Below are 19,758 nucleotides of genomic sequence, written 5' to 3'. Positions count from 1 at the left end.
CAGCGTGGAGCCACCGAGGTGGCTCTTCCTCACCGAGAGACTATCGCTTGCACAGGAATCCGCACCAGCCTGAGACAGTGCCGAGCGCGGTGACTCAGACGGCCATTAGGGGGCGCTCAGATTTCAGCACCCTCCATGCGCCGGGCTCTCCTCGGGCCTTCGTTCCGAAGGGATTCTTTGGAGCGCACGCGCAGCCCTTTTCCTGGCCACTCCCCTCCAACCCGCCCGTCAGTGCGCATGCGTAGGCTCCGAGCTGCTTAGCTCGCCTCCTTTGGCTCCTTACACGCCGACAGAGCGGAGCTTTCAAGCCTTCGCTGGTTTCTCCTCCCCATTAACGGCGGCGGCGGCGGCGGCGGCTCGGGACCATGGTGCTCGACTTGGACCTTTTCCGCGCCGACAAAGGCGGCGATCCCGAGCTGGTGCGTGAGACGCAGCGCAAGCGCTTCAAGGACCCGGCTCTCGTGGACGCACTGGTGGACGCCGACGGGGCCTGGCGGAGATGTACGTTTGTGGGGCGGAGGGTGCCACGCGCATGTGCGCAGTGGGGTGGCGGTGGTTGGGATTTCTTTTTTAAGGGGGGCAGACCCACACCCGGCTGTCAGCCTTCTTGCTTGGGGTGAGGAGTGGCTGAGGGGGATCCGCGCCCCAGCAGCGTCTCTCGCCCTTTCCCGGTGTGCACATCTCATCCTGCGTGGAGGTTCTTCCTGCTTGTCCGCCTCTCGAGCCCCCTTTTCCACACCCACCATTTGCCATTGACCTTAGCCTCGGTGGTGGCAGGGTGGGAAGCGGGGCTCGACTGGCTCTTGGAGCCCACATGTGGCATTGGCTAACGTGGACGGCTTTAAAAGGAGAAGTAGGCAGATCTGTAGAGGAGAAGGCTACCAATGGCTACTAGCCGTGATGGCTATATGTGAGCCCCAGGATCAGAACGTGACTTGCTGGGGTACAGGGCGAGGAGGGTGCCCTTGCAGTCCTGTCCCCCTTGTGGGCTTCCTTTTTGGCTATTGTGGCTGACAGGACTAGATGGACCTTTGGTGTGATCCAGCATGGCCCTTATGTCTCGGTTTTGTCTGAATGGGCACACACGGAGACCCATTCCCTCACCTCACACACATACACGCTTTGACAAGGCGTGTGTGGGTGGGACATGGCTGGGGCTCTGGGGCAACCTGGGAGTTCCCCCCTTGCTATATGGATCTGGCCTGAGTCTAAGAACAAGCTTGGGGTAATTCTTTGAGGAATCGAAGATTCATCCCCTCAGAAGGCTTTCGGGCATTTCTGTTTCTTGTCAGAACTGGTAGGGAACTCCCTGTTTTCGTGATACTAGGATTTGTTGGTTTCTTCGCCATCCCCCCCCCCCCAGTTCTTTTTTCTGTATGAAAAGTGTGGTGAGAAATAAGCCCCCCCCCCCCCCGCCGCCCTCACAGTCTTTGCCACTGCTTCGAAGCACATGATCATTGATAGACCTGCCATTTGGCAGGATGCAGCTCAGGCATGAGTGCTGCATAATCTGATGCAATCCTGCTGTAACCATCATCATGCAGAATGAAACTGCAACTCACATCAGCTACAGTAGAGTTTCATTTTCTCTTTCTCTGCTGGCATGCTTTTCAGAGAGGAAATATGGAAGCTTGTATTTTGGGAGATGTTTTCTTCCTAAAAGTTTTTATATTGAGGAGCAGCTTAAAATTATTATGTTCAATACTTTTAACGGTTTAGAGCAATCTGGCAAATACTTGTTTTAAGGCTAAAGAGCTTTATATTGTTTGACTTTGCTAAAAAATATGTTACATCCTCTAACTGGAAGTGGGTGAAAGAAATTAGCCTGTCACTTCAGGTGTCTTGAGTCGCCTCATACTCATTCAGAATTGGATGGAGGTTCACAGTGTCCTTCTGTGCTCCTAACCATCTCACATAGTCTTCATTTGTAGTAACTTCCTAATCTGTGAGTGTTGGAGAAGGGGGATTTCAACTTATTCTTTGTCCTTTCCATGCCATAAGCAACGAAGTTATGAAGAACCAGCAAAACACTATTTGAAGATCATGTTCTACTAAATAAAAGTTAGTGGTGTTGAAGTCCTCTGAAATCAGTGGATACTGCAGTTACTTGCAACTGTCCAATTGATGTTGGGACTTAAGAACAGTTAATTTATCAGAATTAGGACCCCAAAACGAGGCTTGTTGAGAGTGGAATTCTGAAATAATGTAATAGAATGAGAATATGAAAGAAATTCAGTACCATTTAAAGCAAACATTAAGTCCTTGGTTTAAAAACAAAGGAAATTAGGCAGTTATCATTCTCTTATGTGCCAATGTAAATGTCAATATCTAACAGTTGTAGACATTGTAAAGTGTTGCTATCAAAACTAGACAAGTACAGGGGTCCTTCTTTTTGCTAAGTTATGAGGATAAGTTGGAGAGTATTTGGAAATATACACAGAAAAGACAGGCTTATAAATCCTAACCCCCTCACTTGGTCAGCTTCATACTTAACATAAGATATAATTGTTAACATTTTAATGATCACATATATTTTGGTAAAAATATCTAGTAGTTGTCTTTTATTCGTGAGCTAGGCTATATATCAAGGCTCCAATTAATAATGAAAACACTGCATCGCTCCACACCCACCCACCCACCTATAGCAGAGCAACACTAGTCATCTATTAGATGGGGAAGAAGGGGTTGATAAGATTCCGTTGATGACTCCTTCCCCTGTTCTGATCTGCAATGTGATATCATCTTAATCTATGTATTAGGGCTCCAAAGTTGAAACTCATCACAGATCCAATAGGGAACTGTCTGAATATCCCTGCTTGTGTTGTTCTTGTGGTTTTCTGTATTAAAACATGGTGCATATAGTCCAGTTCACAGTTAAATCTGCAGAAGGTTTTGATTTTAGTGTAATATATTTAGATTCCTCAGCGTATTTAGATTAAACACCCCAGTTCCAAGTTTATTACATACTTATAAATTCCATTGAAGTCAGTGAGCATTACTTTCAAGTAAGTGGGTTTAAGGTACAGTGCAGAGAAATTATACTCAGCTTTGATGATTGATGAGAAAACAGAAATGATGGGGAAGGGTCTTGCCTTAGGTTGTGTAACAGAAGTGTGTGTGACAGAGGCAGTAATGAAGTCTTGGTCTTGCAGTTACTATATTGTTCATTGTTAAGGCTCTTTTTTCCTTTTGTTGCTAATTACTGAATGCTTTTTCTACGTTTTGTCCAGCTGCTGTTTTAATATATGCCAATGCCTACAGCAGTAGCAACCAGGTAGTTCAGTAGACATATGGTTGTATTGAGAAGCTTGTCCGTTCAATATAAAGTATTTTACTATTTTTCAAATGTTTTCCTTCTAGGCAGATTCCGTGCAGACAATCTGAACAAACTGAAGAACTTGTGCAGCAAAACTATAGGTGACAAAATGAAGGTGCGATTTATTGAAGTTACAGTCTGGTTGGTCGGTCATCTTATCAAAGCTACTTTGATGTATGCCATTTTGTTTTGTGATTACCTGTGCTAGGAAAGATGTAGAGTTTGACTAGTAGCATGACAAGCAAATCAGAGAAATAATTAGTTTGACAAATTGGGGGATGCCGTGGTTGTTGTTTTTTTATTTCTTATGCTATTTCATTCAGGAATAATGGGGCAGAGAGTGTGAGGGTGGTACTGAGGCAGAATGGTCAACTGTACGATTCATTGGAACATTGCAATATGCTACTTCAGAAATATAGGAGTAGTCAAACAGAATTCATCCCATTATTAACATATAATTTGTACAGACAGTGATATTCCCACCCCCGCCGCCCAGCAGAAAAGGGAAACATATTAGCCACTTCATTTTGCCCACTGTGATAAGATTGGATACCCTTGTTGAGGCAGGTTTTACATTAGAAAGGCAGGAACTGAACTGAGCATATTTAGATTCCTAATTTAACCCTTTGGAATAGCACTTTCATTTTTATTCAATTTTCATTTGTTGAAAAAATAAATAGAGATGATACCACATGGGTCAAGGGCAAGCATCTGTTATTTGCTCACAGGATGCAAAAATACAGTTATAAAAAACCCACAACTTACTATCTAAACTAAATAGCACTGTACAGTCTTCCAGTTCAATATCCTTCAATTTGTGTAATTTAACTTATAAAACTCTAGAGAGGGATAATAGTGTTATTAGTTATTTTTAATGCATATTAATATTTGATTTTCATATTATAATCTTTATTTTTGTGCAAATGGAAACCAGTGACTGGCTTCCAGTGATCATGTAGGGTGAGGACGCAATAGTGGCTTCTTCCCCCGGTGCGTGCCGCACATGCGACCACCATTTGCATAATGATGCAGGGCAGGTTGTCTGAACCCTATGCACAACGCGGTGAGGGTAGTTTTGTACCCACCCTACAACCCATGACTTGCAGTAAGGCTTGTAGGGTGGGTACAAAGCTAACCTCGCTGCATGCTGGGTTTGCATGACATGGCAACCCGTACTGCATTGCGGTGAGTTAATGGAAATTGTGGATGTGTGCATGAGTGTGGGAGGAGAAGCCATGATGGCTTCTTCCCCCCGCGTGATTGTCTGAACACCCCCAGTGTTTACAGAGTTCAGGGCAAGTGTGCCCTGCAAACTGTGATGTTCGCTGATTATTTTTGTTGTATTACCTTGCCAATTGTTTATTGGGTTTTGTTTGTTTTTTCAATATCCCCATTTATAGAAAAAAGAGCCGGTGGGAAATGATGATCACATTCCTGCAAATGCACAAAATCTTGAAGAACTCACAGCAGACATCTTAGTAGTAAGTTACTTTCTGTCAGTTTCTTACTTGTTTATTCATTGGCTTTCAGTGTATTGTACTCAGTACTATGCAGTTTAATTAGTTGTTTTTGTGGTGTGTTCTTTCACCTCCTGTGTCCTGGGCTGAAATACATTGTGTAAGTGCAGGATCCCAAAAGTTTTGACTGAAATGACTGTCACCTGCTCCTCCCCTTGCTGATGTGCAGCAACATAAGCTCCCACATCTCTCTTCTCTATGGTAAAGAGAGAGATGTGAATGTTGCCTGCCTGGTTCCTGCTTGGGATGTGGCACTTTGGGTGCCTTGGCTAAGTGGTAGCCAAGGAAATTCCCTTGTCTTCCTTTCCTATGGGAAGACGAGCTGCAGGGCTTCCCTGTTTAGCCCCAGCTCAGTCAAAGAGCTCCAGGTGTGGTGGCTGAGGAAGCTGTTTCCTGTCCCATAATAGGAAGGGGGGTTGGGGTTTAGTCCTACGTGGTTGAGACAGCAGCTAGTCTACTCCAAACCTTGGAACAGTGGAGGTAGTGGGCATTGCTGCACAACTGCTTGAATGACTGCCACCCACCTTTGGTGTTCCAAGGCTGGGAAAAAGGTTCAGCTCGTTATGCCCACTGCACCGTGGTGGCTCACTCACCGCAGCAAGTATGGCAAGCAAAAAATAGACACCTGTGTGAGTAAGGGTCGATCAAGATACTGGGAGATCCACAATCAGCTCTCCTGCTGAGTATGTTAGGTCAAAGGAGACTGGGAAGTTAAGGGAAATGGATCTGAGATGCCATGCTAAAGGAGATCATTTCACCACTCCCGCCCCCGTACTGTTTTCTGATCTAACCTGACCACACCCCTGAAGTTCATATTTGCTCCAAGAGGAAAATGTACAGATATGCATTTTCTTTCCTGACCACAGGGCAAATGGAAGCTTGAGGGATGGATTTAGGTCAGCAAAATGACACAAAGTGAAAGGGTTAAAAACTACTTTCATGAAACTACTTCCCGGATCTGCCAATCTCCCTCTGACCCACAGTATCATTGAGCTTAAAAAAAAGAAAGAAAGCACCTCTAGGAGACACAGCTGTGTAGCATTTATGGGTGGGTTTCTTGTAGATGTGGTGTACTCCATACTTGACGAGCAAGCTGACTTTGCTTAGGCTTTGGGACTTTTGTTCACACTGGGACTTTTGCTCTAGGCGTTGTTGTTCTTGATGGGGACGCTACAGTTTATACTCTGAGGGAGTCATTTAATTGGAAGAATAACAGAAAAAGTGAGATATTCGAGAACTTAGCATTTAGATTTTGGACTCTGCTCTGCGTACGCTAGATTATTCTCCACAGCCACTAGACATGTTGTGTCCTTCACCCGGTTCTTGAAAATAGTCTGGTTTTGTGCCCTACAAAATTAGATGGATTATCTAGCACAGGAGTGAGGATCCTGTGGCTTTCCAGATGTTCTGTGCCCTTTTGCCATGCTTGCTGGGGCTGATGAGAGTTGGAGTCCATTAACATCTGGAGAGCCACAGCTTCCCCACCAATAATCGAGCGCCAGATGGACTCCAGTGAGTGTGAGTGGTGTGCTGCGGCACATACAGCCTGAGAACCTTCAGCTTTGCAGATCTGTACAGTACATGTGTTCCTTCAAGGTCAGAAAGCACTGGTGCCTTCACAGATTTCTAAGAAGAGGCAGACCATGCCAGCATGTAAGGTTTGCACTTAGGAAAGTTGCTAATAGATTTGCTTGGCCCTTGTTACAGTAATGTAATTAAACGCCATTGTGTGAGTCTTTCTGGACATAGTTTTAGTCCATTTCTGTAATGCTATATTTTATTTATTTATTTATTACATTTTTATACCTCCCAATAGCTGAAGCTCTCTGGGCGGTTCACAAAAATTAAAACCATAATAAAACAATCAACAGGTTAAAAACACAAATACAAAATACAGTATAAAAAGCACAACCAGGATAAAACCACGCAGCAAAATTAATATAAGATTAAAATACAGAGTTAGAACTGTAAAAATTTAAATTTAAGTTAATTAAGTGTTAAAATACTGAGAAAATAAAAAGGTCTTCAGCTGGCGACGAAAAGAGTACAGTGTAGGCGCCAGGCGGACCTCTCTGGGGAGCTCCTTCCACAGCCGGGGTGCCACAGCGGAGAAAGCCCTCCTCCTAGTAGCCACCTGCCTCACTTCCTTTGGCAGGGGCTCACGGAGAAGGGCCCCTGTAGATGATCTTACAGTCCGGGCAGGTACATATGGGAGGAGGCGTTCCTTCAAATAACCTGGCCCCAAACCGTTTAGGGCTTTGAATATCAATACCAGCACTTTGAATCAGGCCCGGACCTGGACTGGCAGCCAATGAAGTTGTAAAAGGACTGGCGTAATGTGATCTCGCCAGCCAGCCAGTCCCTGTTAGTAAACAGGTTGCCCTGTTTTGTACCAGCTGAAGTTTCCAGACCGTTTTCAAAGGCAGCCCCACGTATAACGCATGGATAACTGTAGCTAGGCTATCTCTGTCCAGATAAGGGCGTAGTTGGTATATCAACCTAAGCTGATAAAAGGTGCTCTTTGCCACTGAGTTCACCTGTGCCTCAAGTGACAGTTCTGGATCCAAGAGCACCCCCAAACTACGGACCTGATCCTTTAGGGAGAGTGCAACCCCGTCCAGGACAGGGCAAACATCACCTCGCCGGACAGATGAACCACCCGCTAACAGTACCTCCGTCTTGTCTGGATTGAGTCTCAGTTTGTTAGCCCTCATCTAGTCCATTACCGTGCCCAGGCAGTGGTTCAAAGCAGCCACTGGCTCACCTGGGGTTGATGAAAAGGAAAGGTAGAGCTGGGTATCATCCGCATATTGATGACACCTCAGTCCACATTTCACTCTTGAAAAGAATGCCATTGCACTTTGTGTGTCTTGTTCTTAATTTTGAGGACATGAGCAGTACCACGGGCTTTTGTTGTGTGTGCTAATACTTATTGCTTCCAAATGCAGCCAGTTGTATTTTGCTGAATTGTTATCCTGTGTTAAGTATGATTGTTAAACTGGTGTCTCAGAGAAATCCAAAAAGGGTTTCTATGGGCTTCTGAAATTAACTCAGTGTTTTGGGAAATATCTTGGGTTATAATAAATCATGAGGAAAGCACGAAGGAATTAACATCAGCTACTGGCTCCACTGAAATGGATTTTTAAAAGCTTTTCTAACTACAACCTACTATTGGGTCATTTTTTGCAGTGGCCTGTTTCAGATACAGCACTGCTGCTCCAAGAAATAGTGATTTGTGGAAGCAGGAACATGCTCAAGTATTTTTTTCCTCCTCTCATGTGCCCAGCTTGTGCAGGCTCTTTCTGGTTTGTCAAATTATAGTTTCCATGACATCCAAACTGGAAAACTGATTTAAACAGTGCCTATAAACACAAACCGGGGCTGTAAACAGTAGTTAAACCACAGTTTCCTGGTTCAGACATTGCAGGAAATTATACTTTAATGAAACAAAGTCACTTAAGAACAAGAGGAGAACGGAAGAAGAGGGATGTTTGAGCTCAGTGATTGTTCCTTTTTCTACAAAGTGCAAGTTAGGGAACAGTTAGCGGAATAAAACAGAACAGCTTTCTCCAAACTGATGTCCTCCCGATTTGTTGGGCTACAACACCCATCATCCCAGCCAGCAGATTGGAGAAGTCTAAGATAGAAGCTGGACCTGATGGTATGGCTTCTTAATATGTCAAGTAACACAGAGACCGTGGAAGCCAAGGCTCTAACCCTTATAATCAGCATTATACAAAAAATATTTTTTTGTAAATAGACTTTCCTTTTAATGTATCTTTCATTTTCCTAATTGGAAAATTTGTGTAGTACTTAGTATGTTGGACTAAAACTGAGGAGTCCAAGATTCAAATCCACACTTGACCATGAAAATCACTGGGTGACCTTGGGCCAGTCACTCTCTCAGTCTAGCCTACTTTACAGGGTTGTTGTGAAGATAAAATGAGGAGAGAGAATCATGTGTGTCATCTTGATCTCTTTGGATTCAAGTGAACTAATAACTTCAAAATGTGTGTGTGTGTGTGTGTATGTTTGCCGGCAAATTATACATCATTTGACAGAAATTATACTTAACTGCTGCAGCCCCACATGGCTCACAACAATAGCTGCTACTCTGTGAGTAGGTAAGCTAACACAGGCCTTCAATAGGAAGCACAGATTGTATTGTCCATGCAGCTGCATTAAAGAAAGCTTCTGTCCTGCCTCCAGCTGCTGGGCATATGGCATCTGTCATCTTTGTAAAATCCAGGGTCACAGGATTTCTGTCTCTTGCTACAGCTTTGCAACTGCTTCTACAAGTGCTATGAAAGATGTAGATCTGAACAATTAATTTAATGGACACTGTGTTTTTAACTTTACTATATAATGATTGTGGGACTTTGCCCTCAGAGACCTCATTTAAAACCTCTTTGGGTGGCAGACCAAGAAGTTTTAATTTAGGTCTGTGCTTTACGGAAATACTTTCTAACTTTGCCCTAGGTGACCTGGTTCCTGTTTTGGATTTTGGTGTTGTTTGTGGGGTTGATTGTTTGTTAAGTTACGTTAACTGTTTTGATGGTTTTATTTTATGTTTGAATTGTAAGCTGCTCTGCGAGTCCCATAAGGATAAAAGGTGTGGATAAAAATATTTTAATAAACTATTTCCATGCAGCTTGTTACATTACCAATTTTTAATCATAAATAAATAAACTAAAGTGAAAAGGCAGATGTGGTCTTCGTATGTGAATTGGCATTTCCTTTAAGCAGGCACACTCTGAAGTGAGAGGATCCTATGTATTAATAGTGAATTTTTCAAGTAAACCATCCAGAGAGCTTCAACTATTGGACAGTATAGAAATAAATATAAATAATCCGTGCAGAAAATAATCCATGCAGAAAAGTGAGGTATCAGCAGAATCAGGAGAACCACAAGGTTTACAGAAGTACAACAAATCTTTGAGAAAGAAACTCCTAATGGCAATGATTCCTGTCCAGCCCAAAGCTTTATGTATGTATAGCATGCTACATATGTATTGGATTTAGTTTTGGAAGAATGGCGAGGAGTCAGCTGTGAAATTATACAGAATCATATGCATACTTATTTGGTAGAGCAGTTGGCAACTATTATGAAGTTGGTTTTCATAGTGAAGGTTGGCACCTATTGCTGCTAGCAAGCTCTAGATAATCCACAGTGACTGGGTTTGGACGTCACAGAAGCCCACAATGGGTTAATTAAGCCGCGATGAGTTATTGTATCATCTGGTGGGAGTTGGCTTATTTGGTGAAAATAACCCCCTTTGATAACCCATGGTCTGCAGAGTGGGTTAACTTTAATATATATATATATATATATATATATATATATATATATATATATATTTAATACTTCAAACAATACATCAATACAAATAAAACAATGCTACATAATACACAATAATATAAAATAAACATTTGATAACATATATTCTAACTTAATTCTCTTAACATAATCATACTTAACATAAAAGTGCTCCTCCCAACCACGGGATCTTATTCATGTTTCCAAAATCTCATTGCTTCCTCTGGAGGTGTTTTCCCTCTCCCCTTTGATAATACAAATTCTAGAAACTGTTTCCATATTCCCTCAAAATCATTCGTTTTTATCATTCCTCTTCTAACTTTTATATCACATGTTAATTTATTGTTAATAGCAATATCCCATATTTCTTTATACCAATCTTCTATATGATAATCCCCTTGAACCTTCCAGTTCCTAGATATCATTAATCTTGCTGCTGTTTGTCTCTTTATTACAATTCAGTTCTCAATATAATGATAACAATGCCACTATAGGTGTCTTTTCGATCTCCATTCCTAAAATTTCTTTTATCTCATTAAACACCATTTTCCATAATTTTTGTACAAATTCGCATTCCCACCACATATGTAAATACGTTCCTTTCTTTTGACAACCTCTCCGGCAGCTTGCTGAATTCATCTTATTTATTTTATTTAATCTTACCGGGGTTAGGTACCACCTCCATACAAACCTATAATAATTTTCTTTTATCCTCACAGACATATTTCTCAACACTCGTTGTTTCCATATCCCTTCCCAACTCTGTTGCCCTATTTGTTCCTTCAAGTCAGTTTCCCATACCATCTTGCCTACACTTTCCGTCTCCCCCTTTTAGAGTGGGTTAACTAAACCATTGTGGGTTATCATGTCATCTGGTGGTCACTGTGGCTTATTTTGGCTGGCTAGAGAGCTGTGCAGCAAGAGCGGTCAAACCCACTGTCACTCTGCTCCTTGCAAGTTGTCAGTGACGGGGCGCAGGGTTTTGATGATGCATCGGGTGCTCCTGACTAGAGGAGGCTGTGTATGAAGTTTTGTCCTGATGCTGTGACCCTCCACGGTTTTCTAGCCACTTCCCCCCTTTTTGATGCTCTCAGGATTTTTGCTCATTTGGAGTAAAAGTGCAGGGGTTTGATGCCTCCTGACAGGGGAAGGCTGTATATGAAATTTTGTCCTGATCCTGCAAACTTATGAGCTTATTAACACATTGTGAGCAATTGTGGTGTCAGAATGCGTCCTAGATGTTGCCTTTTTCCATTGCGCTCCATAGAACCAGTACTGGTTCTTAGTAAGGATAGACTGTTGGCTGAAAAGTGAAACTGAAGTCCATAGAAGTACAGCTACACAAAATATGTTCCCCCTCTTTTTACGTGAGGCTGTCTTCTTGTTATCTATCACATATTTTATAACATGTCCTGTGTTTCCTTTGTGTTTCAGGGTCTTCAAGTAAACCAAATAAAGAAAGTCCGCTGTCTAATTGATGAAGCGATACTGAAGTGTGATGAAGAGCGCTTGAAGCTGGAAGCAGAGCGGTTTGAGAACCTCAGGGAAATTGGAAATCTCCTTCACCCTTCTGTGCCTATCAGCAATGATGAAGTAGGAACAAATTCCTCACACTTTGTACTATAAATGTGCATTGTGGTAGTGTGTAGTCTGCTTCTATCAGTCTTGTGCATCTGCATCAAATGCTCTGCTGCTGGGACTGCAGGCTGAAAAGGCTTGATATACTGAGCCCCTGGTGTGGGGGTTGAGAAGTGAATGCAATTTGCATTATAAAGCAGTGCTTCCCACAGAGGAGGAAGGCATACATGCAAAGGATTCCAAAGAAGAACAAAATCTTTCTTTTATTTAGGAAATGTATGAGAAGCGGACATTGTATTTTGGCTTGAAATAAACTTCATTTTATTTTAGCAATTTTCAGAGGGTAATCTTGTTGGTGTATTGCAGCAAAAGCAACACATTGCTTATTTGATAATAAATGTATTCGCATCCCAGGACAACACATTGTCTTGAGATGCTAATACATTTATTATCGAATAAGCTTTTGGGGATCAAATCCCACTTCATCAGATGTATGGACTGTTAGTGAGAGTTTCACATGAAACCCAGCTGGTGAAGTGAGCTATAGTCCATGAAATCTTTCGCAAGAATAAACGTGTTAATTTTTAAGATGCTATAAGACATTTAAGGTGCATTTTCCTCCCCTCTCCCCCCCCCCCCCCCGCCTTGCTTTTCAGCCCCAAACACCCGCAAAGCAGCTTATAACCTATTGCACTCCAGGGGACCAAAAGACCGTCAGACCTCCTCCTTGCTTCCTCTGCATCCCACTTCCCTTTTCAGGGCAGAATAAATCCCCCCCCCATGCCAGGCTCTCATTATTCCTTGCAATGCAGGCCACAGGGCCACAAACAGAGAGGGAAGGCAGTGCATGCTGTGCAACCAAATACCAGCCAAGGTGGTGCATGAGAAGAAGTAAAATTAAAATATTGAAGGGATGCTTGTTTGAAACTGATGTGGTTTCTGTTTGGTTGTTCGGTCCATCTGTGCTATAAAATCTTATCTCTTTTTATCACACTGGTAGGATGTAGATAACAAAGTGGAGAAGTTATGGGGAGATTGCACCGTGAGGAAAAAGTACTCTCACGTGGACCTGGTTGTCATGGTGGATGGCTATGAGGGTGAAAAGGGAGCCATTGTAGCTGGAAGCAGAGGATACTTTCTCAAGGTGAGAACTTAAGAATCTTAATGGTTGCCATTTGTGGAAGATGGAAAGAGAAAGGAGCTAGGGGTACTGAAGTACACTTGCGTGAGTTAAGGACCTGAGCTGTAGCTGACTGTCAGAATACGAAGTTCCTGACAGTGGGTCCTTAAGAAATGGGGTTCCAAGAAGCTCTGGAATCTTTGTGGAACAGAATGTTTATTTATGTATTTCCCCCCTTTTTTGTGTGTGTTATGTAGGGTCCCCTGGTTTTTCTAGAGCAAGCTCTCCTTCAGTATGCCCTGCAGACGCTGTTCAGCAAAGGATACACCCCTGTTTATACCCCCTTCTTCATGAGAAAAGAAGTAATGCAGGAAGTGGCCCAGCTAAGCCAGTTTGATGAAGAGCTCTACAAGGTAAGGTGTAAAGAAAAGATTACACTTTAAGTGCCATACTATATTGCGGTGGATTAACTTAAATCAGTGTGATTTGAATCAGTGATTTAAATCAAGTTTGCCACTGATAGTTCTTCATATATTTCTTTAAAAAATGGTGCAAATCCGATCACTAAAACACATTAATTTACAACTCAATGCAGCGTTTTACACCATGAAAGTTAGTATACTTTGTGTATTATTTTTTTTTAGATAACTTGATTTTTAATAATATGGGAAATAGTATCTAATCTGTATTACCTGTAACTGTCTGAGATACAGCAGCAGTATGTTAAGAATGGTAAATCACACACATAAACACGGTAGCACTTTTTCAACTGTTCCTGTCTACTCTGCTTCCAATCATCCTTTCCTAATTTTTCCCTGTCTTAACTATGTGCTCTCCCTTGCTTGGCCCAGCTCCACCACCACATAAACACAGACCTCCTCGCCCTGTAATAAGAGAGAGGTTTAATTTTTTATTGATTTTTTAAAAAAACATGAATCCAATTTACATTTTAAAAATTCAATTTTAATTTAAATTGAATCTTAAAAGTTTTTATGTTGATTTTTATGCACACCTCCCCCCCCCCAGCTTCTAGACAAGCTTCATGTGCAATCAGACTTTTCATGGAGTCATGTGGGAGCTTTCAAATATTTCAAATATAAACATTCAGCTGGATCACTGGGCCAATTCAGTGTTTATCCTCAGTTTCAAACTTTTGGACCTTTTGATAAAAGAAATTCTTCTACTGTCAGCCAGTCAGTTCTAATAATTTATGACGAAAAGGACTGCCAGGCTGGTAGATTAAAGGGACTCTTTCTATTCCTGCAGCAGGTATCCTGTCATGTCTCTCCCATTCTTTAATCCACTTTAAAAGTGCCCCAATGAAGTACTAAAGTGTTTTGGGGGGGCAGGAGGAGGGCATAGAGGTGGATGGGGGGTGGTTAGTGAAATTTTCCTATGGAAATGGCATTGCTGATCGTGGTAGCTAAGCAACCTGCTTGTCTACAGGGGCTTCATTCATTATAACGGCCCACTGAAGCAATGTCAGTGAATGTTGCTGATTCCCATAGCTCAAAAGCAAGCTTGTTTCTGTTTGATTTCCCTTTGTAGCCTATCAGTTTTCTTCCTTCTGGGTGGAAATAAAAGATTTTTGAGAGATAATGGAATGGGCTGAAGAAGGGTAGAAATTCCCCCAGAAGGGATACAGGCATTTCTAAACCTTGAGAGCAGTTGAGTCATGGACTGAATGACCCAATGCCTAGTCAACCCAGAATCCTGACACTTTCCCATGTTTCTCTTATAATGATATTTTAAATATGTAATGATACTTGCATTGACTGGAAGTAATGGTGCATGCACATGAATTATTTTTCTGCTTTATGAAAGCTGCTGTTTGTTTGAAATGAACCAATCCATGTACATAATAAACAGCAACTTACTGCTGTGGTCTGACGCACTAACTCCTTCCACTTCTTAGGTGCTTGGTAAAGGCAGTGAAAAGAGCGATGATAGCACCATTGATGAGAAATATCTGATTGCTACATCTGAACAGCCCATTGCAGCTTTGCACAGGGATGAATGGCTGAAGCCAGAGGATCTGCCCATCAGATACGCTGGGCTGTCTACCTGCTTCCGCCAGGAAGTTGGCTCACATGGCCGTGATACTAGAGGCATTTTCCGGGTGCACCAGTTTGAAAAGGTAAGGGCAGTGGCAAAGGCTATTACTCAATTAACTTTGCTGGGAAGACTGTTTTGGGTACAAGGGAGAAGGGTGGCCTTTGTTCTCTCCCCCCCCCCCACATGATTATCCATTCCAGTATCACTTTAGAAAGAATATGAAGCAGAGGGACCCAGCATTATCCCGAAGGAGCTGATTTGATGTGGAGGCAAGTGATCCCAAGACATAGAACACCATGATTGGCATATTCTGATATCTAAGTTACACTTACCTTTCAGCTCTATGAAGGATTGCTGTTGAGTGTCACAGGTAGCAAACACTATGCGTCATTTTAGAGCAGCCTTCCCGAACCAACTCCCAGCATTCCTGATGATTGGCTGTGCTAGCTGTGGCTGATGGGAGTTGCAGTCCAAAACCTCTGAAGTTTGGGGGAGGCTATTTTAGAGCGGGGGGCGGGAGGTAAAATGGGTTGTTATGCTTACATTCATGTTGTTTGATTGGAAGTAATGAATATAATACTGTATTTCTCCTTTGGGTCTCCTGCTCTCTTAAGTGTGTTTCCACTTTTGTTGACCTTTTCTAGATTGAGCAGTTTGTCTATGCGTCACCTCATGATAACAAGTCTTGGGAGATGTTCGAGGAGATGATTGCAACTGCTGAGGACTTCTATCAGTCTCTGGGCATCCCTTATCACATTGTGAATATTGTTTCAGGTACATAAACAACAAGCCTAAATCATTTATAGCCTGACCCTATATTTAAGTTTGGTCGGAACTAAGTCTCCCTGGGGCTTTCTCCCAGCTTTCATCTCTGGTTGTTTTTAACTTAATGTATTTTCTCTCTGTCTGTAAGTCCTGTAGTATCCAAGCATTTTGTGAACTGCCCAGAGAGCTTTGGCTGTTAGGAAGCATAGAAATGAAATAAATAATAGACGTAGCCATGTACTCATGTTTAGTTCTTAGACTGATTAATCGAGGGGGGGGAATGATCATAGATATCCTTGTCACTCTTGTTTTCATTCTATAGCTTCAAAATTACTAGTGGGGTGGGAGGCGTCACATCTTTGAGATCCCCATATTACCATACTGAAGCAGTGCTGAATACTGCCTTCTGGTATTACAGGCTCCTTGAATCATGCTGCCAGTAAGAAGCTGGATCTGGAGGCATGGTTCCCGGGTTCGGGAGCTTTTCGTGAACTTGTTTCTTGCTCAAACTGCACTGACTACCAGGCACGTCGGTTACGGATCCGCTATGGGCAAACCAAGAAGATGATGGACAAAGTAGGTGGCATTATGTTTTTTAGCTGTAAAATTTTCCCAGAGCATCATCTCCAGTTTCCTGGTGTTCTAGTCAACAATCCTTTTCTCTTGGTTTTGCTGCTGCTATTTAAATACCCAAAAGCAAGGGCGGAACCAAGTAATCTTCTATAATAATATTATTAGTAAAAGGTTTATTAAAGTGCCAGGTGCCTACGCGTTTCAAACGTGGTTGCATTCTTCCTCAGAGCTTTATAACGTTAGTGCAGTTGTCTGCAGAAGCTGCTAGGCTTTTTACTCCCCTACGGGGTTTTCCTTGCTTTCGCATTTGCTATTTAAATACCACCACCTCCCAGAAACGTCAGCATCACCCTGTTCGGTTCTACAGTCCCAAACCTTACCGCTTTGAATCCTTGCTATGGAAGTGAGTTGGCCCTGGAGATTTAGCAGAGCAAAATCATGTTTAGCTTGAGAACAGTCTCCTCACTTGTTACGACTTCTAGGTTACTGAGGTCACTGGGAGCCCTAGGATTGCTAATCTGAAGGGGGGAAAATGTAATCCTCCAAATTATGGAAAAAGTGGAAACTTTATAACCAAAAAAAACGATTAAAAGAAGAGTGGAAACTTGAAGAACAAATAAAGATTGGGTTCTCCTTTATCTGTTCCTAAAAAATTCTAAACTAAGGTTATTCAATAAATTTGGACACCTAGACTATATCTACTTTATTGCTTCTAAATATTGTAGATGAAGTCTATTGCAGAATGGTTCATTAGGACGATCACAGAGGCGAAAGAACCCATTGTAGCTTCTTCTTTTGCACATGCTGCGTGCACAACCATGATGTGCATAATCTGAAATGCAGCGCGGGTCATATGAACCTGGCGTGATACACATCATGGGTGGCATCACACCCCCTACTGCAAGCCATGTGTTGTGGTGTGGGTAAGAAGCTACCTGTGCTGCACACTGTGCCCTGTTTGGATGACACGGCAATCCTGTGCTGCATTGTGAGTAATTATGCAAACCATGGCCACATGTTTGTTTTACTGTTTCTAAATCAGAACAAGTGTACATTAGACTGAAGATTACACAAGTCCTGGTAATTGGGTAACAGAATGGCAGGTATTTTTGAGATGATGTTTAGCTTCTTGACAGATATGCTTGCTAACAGCTGCTTAGCTTTTGGGGGGAATGCTTAGAATGTAATAGCTTTTGTCCTCATAGGTGGAGTTTGTACATATGCTCAATGCCACCATGTGTGCCACAACACGCACTATCTGTGCTATTCTGGAGAACTATCAGACGGAGGAAGGAATTGTTGTACCAGAGAAATTAAGGGACTTCATGCCACCAGGTAATAATGGAAGATGCTAGTGACCCTCCCTCTACAGCCATCTATAAATTTGCATTTTGTTCTATCAAATTGTCTTGGTTGTCCGAGCCTGTCTACCATTCTCGATAATAGCAGTGCCCTTTTCAAGCAATACAGTAATTATGACAGCTTTCTTCTAGAGCCAGGGTTGGGCAGAAAGTAGATCTCAAGATTTTTTTTGGACTTCAATTCCTGGCATTCTTGATCATTGGCTATGCTTGCATTAGCTTCTAGGAATTAGTAGTCCAAAATATCTGGAGCGCTGCCTTCTGCTTACCCCTGTCCTAGAGCAAAGAGTTACATGGTAAATGATTTGCACTGTTTCCTCTACACCAGACTAAGAGCTTCTATTTTTACTGAAATAATAAAGTTTCAGAAACTGTGTCATACTCCTTTGAGTGCTAGCTTCCTGCTCAAGGATATCACCACCAATTTAGGAACGCTATATCCAAGTCTGAGGAAGGGCATGTTCCCAAGGGTTGTAGCCTACCCTGTTAGGAGTGGCCCTTGCATGGAAAGAGAGGGTGAGCTTGGATGCACTGTCCTCTTGGCATACTTACTAAGAACTGGGGCAAGCTAATCAACATGGCTTTGAGTGTAAGGATGGCTTAGTTTATGAGAATTGGGGTGGGGGTGGGGAAATGAATAGCCTGAGAGAAGGATCCTTTTTGATAATGGATTGGATCCAATCATACTTGGGGTAGACCCACTGAAATCAGTGGAGCTTCACTGCAATTAAGTCCCATAGATTTCAATAGGTTGTCTTTAAATATGACCTGTCCACTTCATGGAAAAACATCTTGTGTTTTTATCTACTCTTCATTTCTTTAGGGCTGAAAGAAATGATAAAATTTGTGAAACCTGCTCCTATCGATCAGGAACTGTCCAAGAAGCAGAAGAAGCAGCACGAGGGAGGCAAAAAGAAATCAGCTGATGGCGACTGTGCTCTGGAAGGGAAGATGCAGAGCATGGAAGTGAACAGTCCCTGAAGCAGCTTCTCATGGTGCTTTTACTGATGTTGCACTGTTAAGTGTGTAACACTGAAGGGGGCAGGTTGGTCTTGGATAGGAATTGCTGCTTCATCTCGTCCCTCCGATCACCATGTGCAAGTTACTTTTTCATCTTCGCTTCTACCCTCTGTAGCACTGGAAGGTGACACTTCATACATTGGCTATGAGAATCCACTGGTATTTATCTGCACTTTGAATGTGGAAAGCACTGCAGGTGGCCAGCTATTTCCCCAGCAGTTATGTTAATTATCTGCTCAAGCCCCTTGTTGCAAATCCAAGAAGAGGGAACAAAGTGCTGCATAAAGTTCATTTACTGAAAATCTCTGTATAGCAGAAACAAGATGGGGGTAAAGCACTGATCAAAAGGGAAAATAAGTACAGACATGTCTGTAATGTTGCTGTCAAGATGGTCTTTGCATAATCATAGGATTTTATCTGATTTAATGGGAATAAGTGAATAAAACAGTAAAAATGGACACTTTTCTGACTTGTCTTTTCTGACTTCCGCATTTCTGGGATCTCTTAGTTTAAGAACATTACTTGTGTTTGCTCAGTTATGGAACAGACTGTTTTGCACAGATCTGTAAGTGAAGCTGATATGATTTGACAGCTAACAAACTCCAGGTTAATAGGAATTTGTAGTATTGCCCTATTGGCAATATACTTCCTAATAGAGGTATAGAGGTGCAATTTTCAACACCAGTGCTGTATCATCCATGTCTTCTAAGATATTCTATATAACTTGGCATGCATCTTCAATTTAACACAATTTTCCATCATTTTATGGATATCCAGTTTGGTAGAATTGAATAAATTGAATCCACAGGCCTCTGTCAAACATTTGGTTGAACCAGTCTTTCTGTATAAAAGAAACATATCGGCCATGTAAGGCCAAGCATTGTAAATATGATACAATATAGATAATTATTTCTGATTGTCAGTCATTTACAGCTCAATCCAACTACAGCGAAGCAATTTAAGTCACAGATTTTCCCTTGTCAAAAATATTATGTTTGCAGTAGCATAATCATCAGTTTAACTAAAAGATTGAAGTTTTGGGCTGGGTTTTGACTCTATTCTAGTTTTTAAGATGCCTTGTATGTTTTCCTACATACAGTTTGTTACAGAGGCAAAGTATAACATACACAACAAAC

The 19,758-nt window shown here is 42.2% G+C and overlaps 1 protein-coding gene across 1 annotated transcript; it reads left to right on the top strand.

The window, feature by feature from the left end:
• The first annotated feature begins 286 nt into the window (after positions 1-286).
• Positions 287-19,080, top strand: SARS1 (seryl-tRNA synthetase 1). Its single transcript, XM_063140750.1, has 11 exons — positions 287-501; positions 3,361-3,431; positions 4,717-4,797; positions 11,585-11,743; positions 12,729-12,872; positions 13,106-13,261; positions 14,764-14,985; positions 15,548-15,677; positions 16,087-16,244; positions 17,447-17,576; positions 18,426-19,080. Exons 1-11 carry the CDS (start codon positions 366-368, stop codon positions 18,581-18,583), a joined length of 1,545 nt encoding a protein of 514 aa, XP_062996820.1. The 5' UTR covers positions 287-365; the 3' UTR covers positions 18,584-19,080.
• Positions 19,081-19,758: the final 678 nt, after the last annotated feature.

The sequence above is a fragment of the Elgaria multicarinata genome, chromosome 1 (genome assembly GCF_023053635.1).
Source record: "Elgaria multicarinata webbii isolate HBS135686 ecotype San Diego chromosome 1, rElgMul1.1.pri, whole genome shotgun sequence".
In the NCBI taxonomy this organism is placed as follows: Eukaryota; Metazoa; Chordata; class Lepidosauria; order Squamata; family Anguidae; genus Elgaria; species Elgaria multicarinata.
This window is presented reverse-complemented; position numbering and strand designations above follow the sequence as displayed.

Bases quoted from the DNA above. Each gene is read 5' to 3' on its own strand.
- SARS1 (XM_063140750.1), top strand. From the start codon at position 366: ATGGTGCTCGACTTGGACCTTTTCCGCGCCGACAAAGGCGGCGATCCC. The intron at 12,873-13,105 runs GTGAGAACTTAA...TGTGTTATGTAG, and splicing joins GCAGAGGATACTTTCTCAAG to GGTCCCCTGGTTTTTCTAGA. The intron at 15,678-16,086 runs GTACATAAACAA...CTGGTATTACAG, and splicing joins CATTGTGAATATTGTTTCAG to GCTCCTTGAATCATGCTGCC.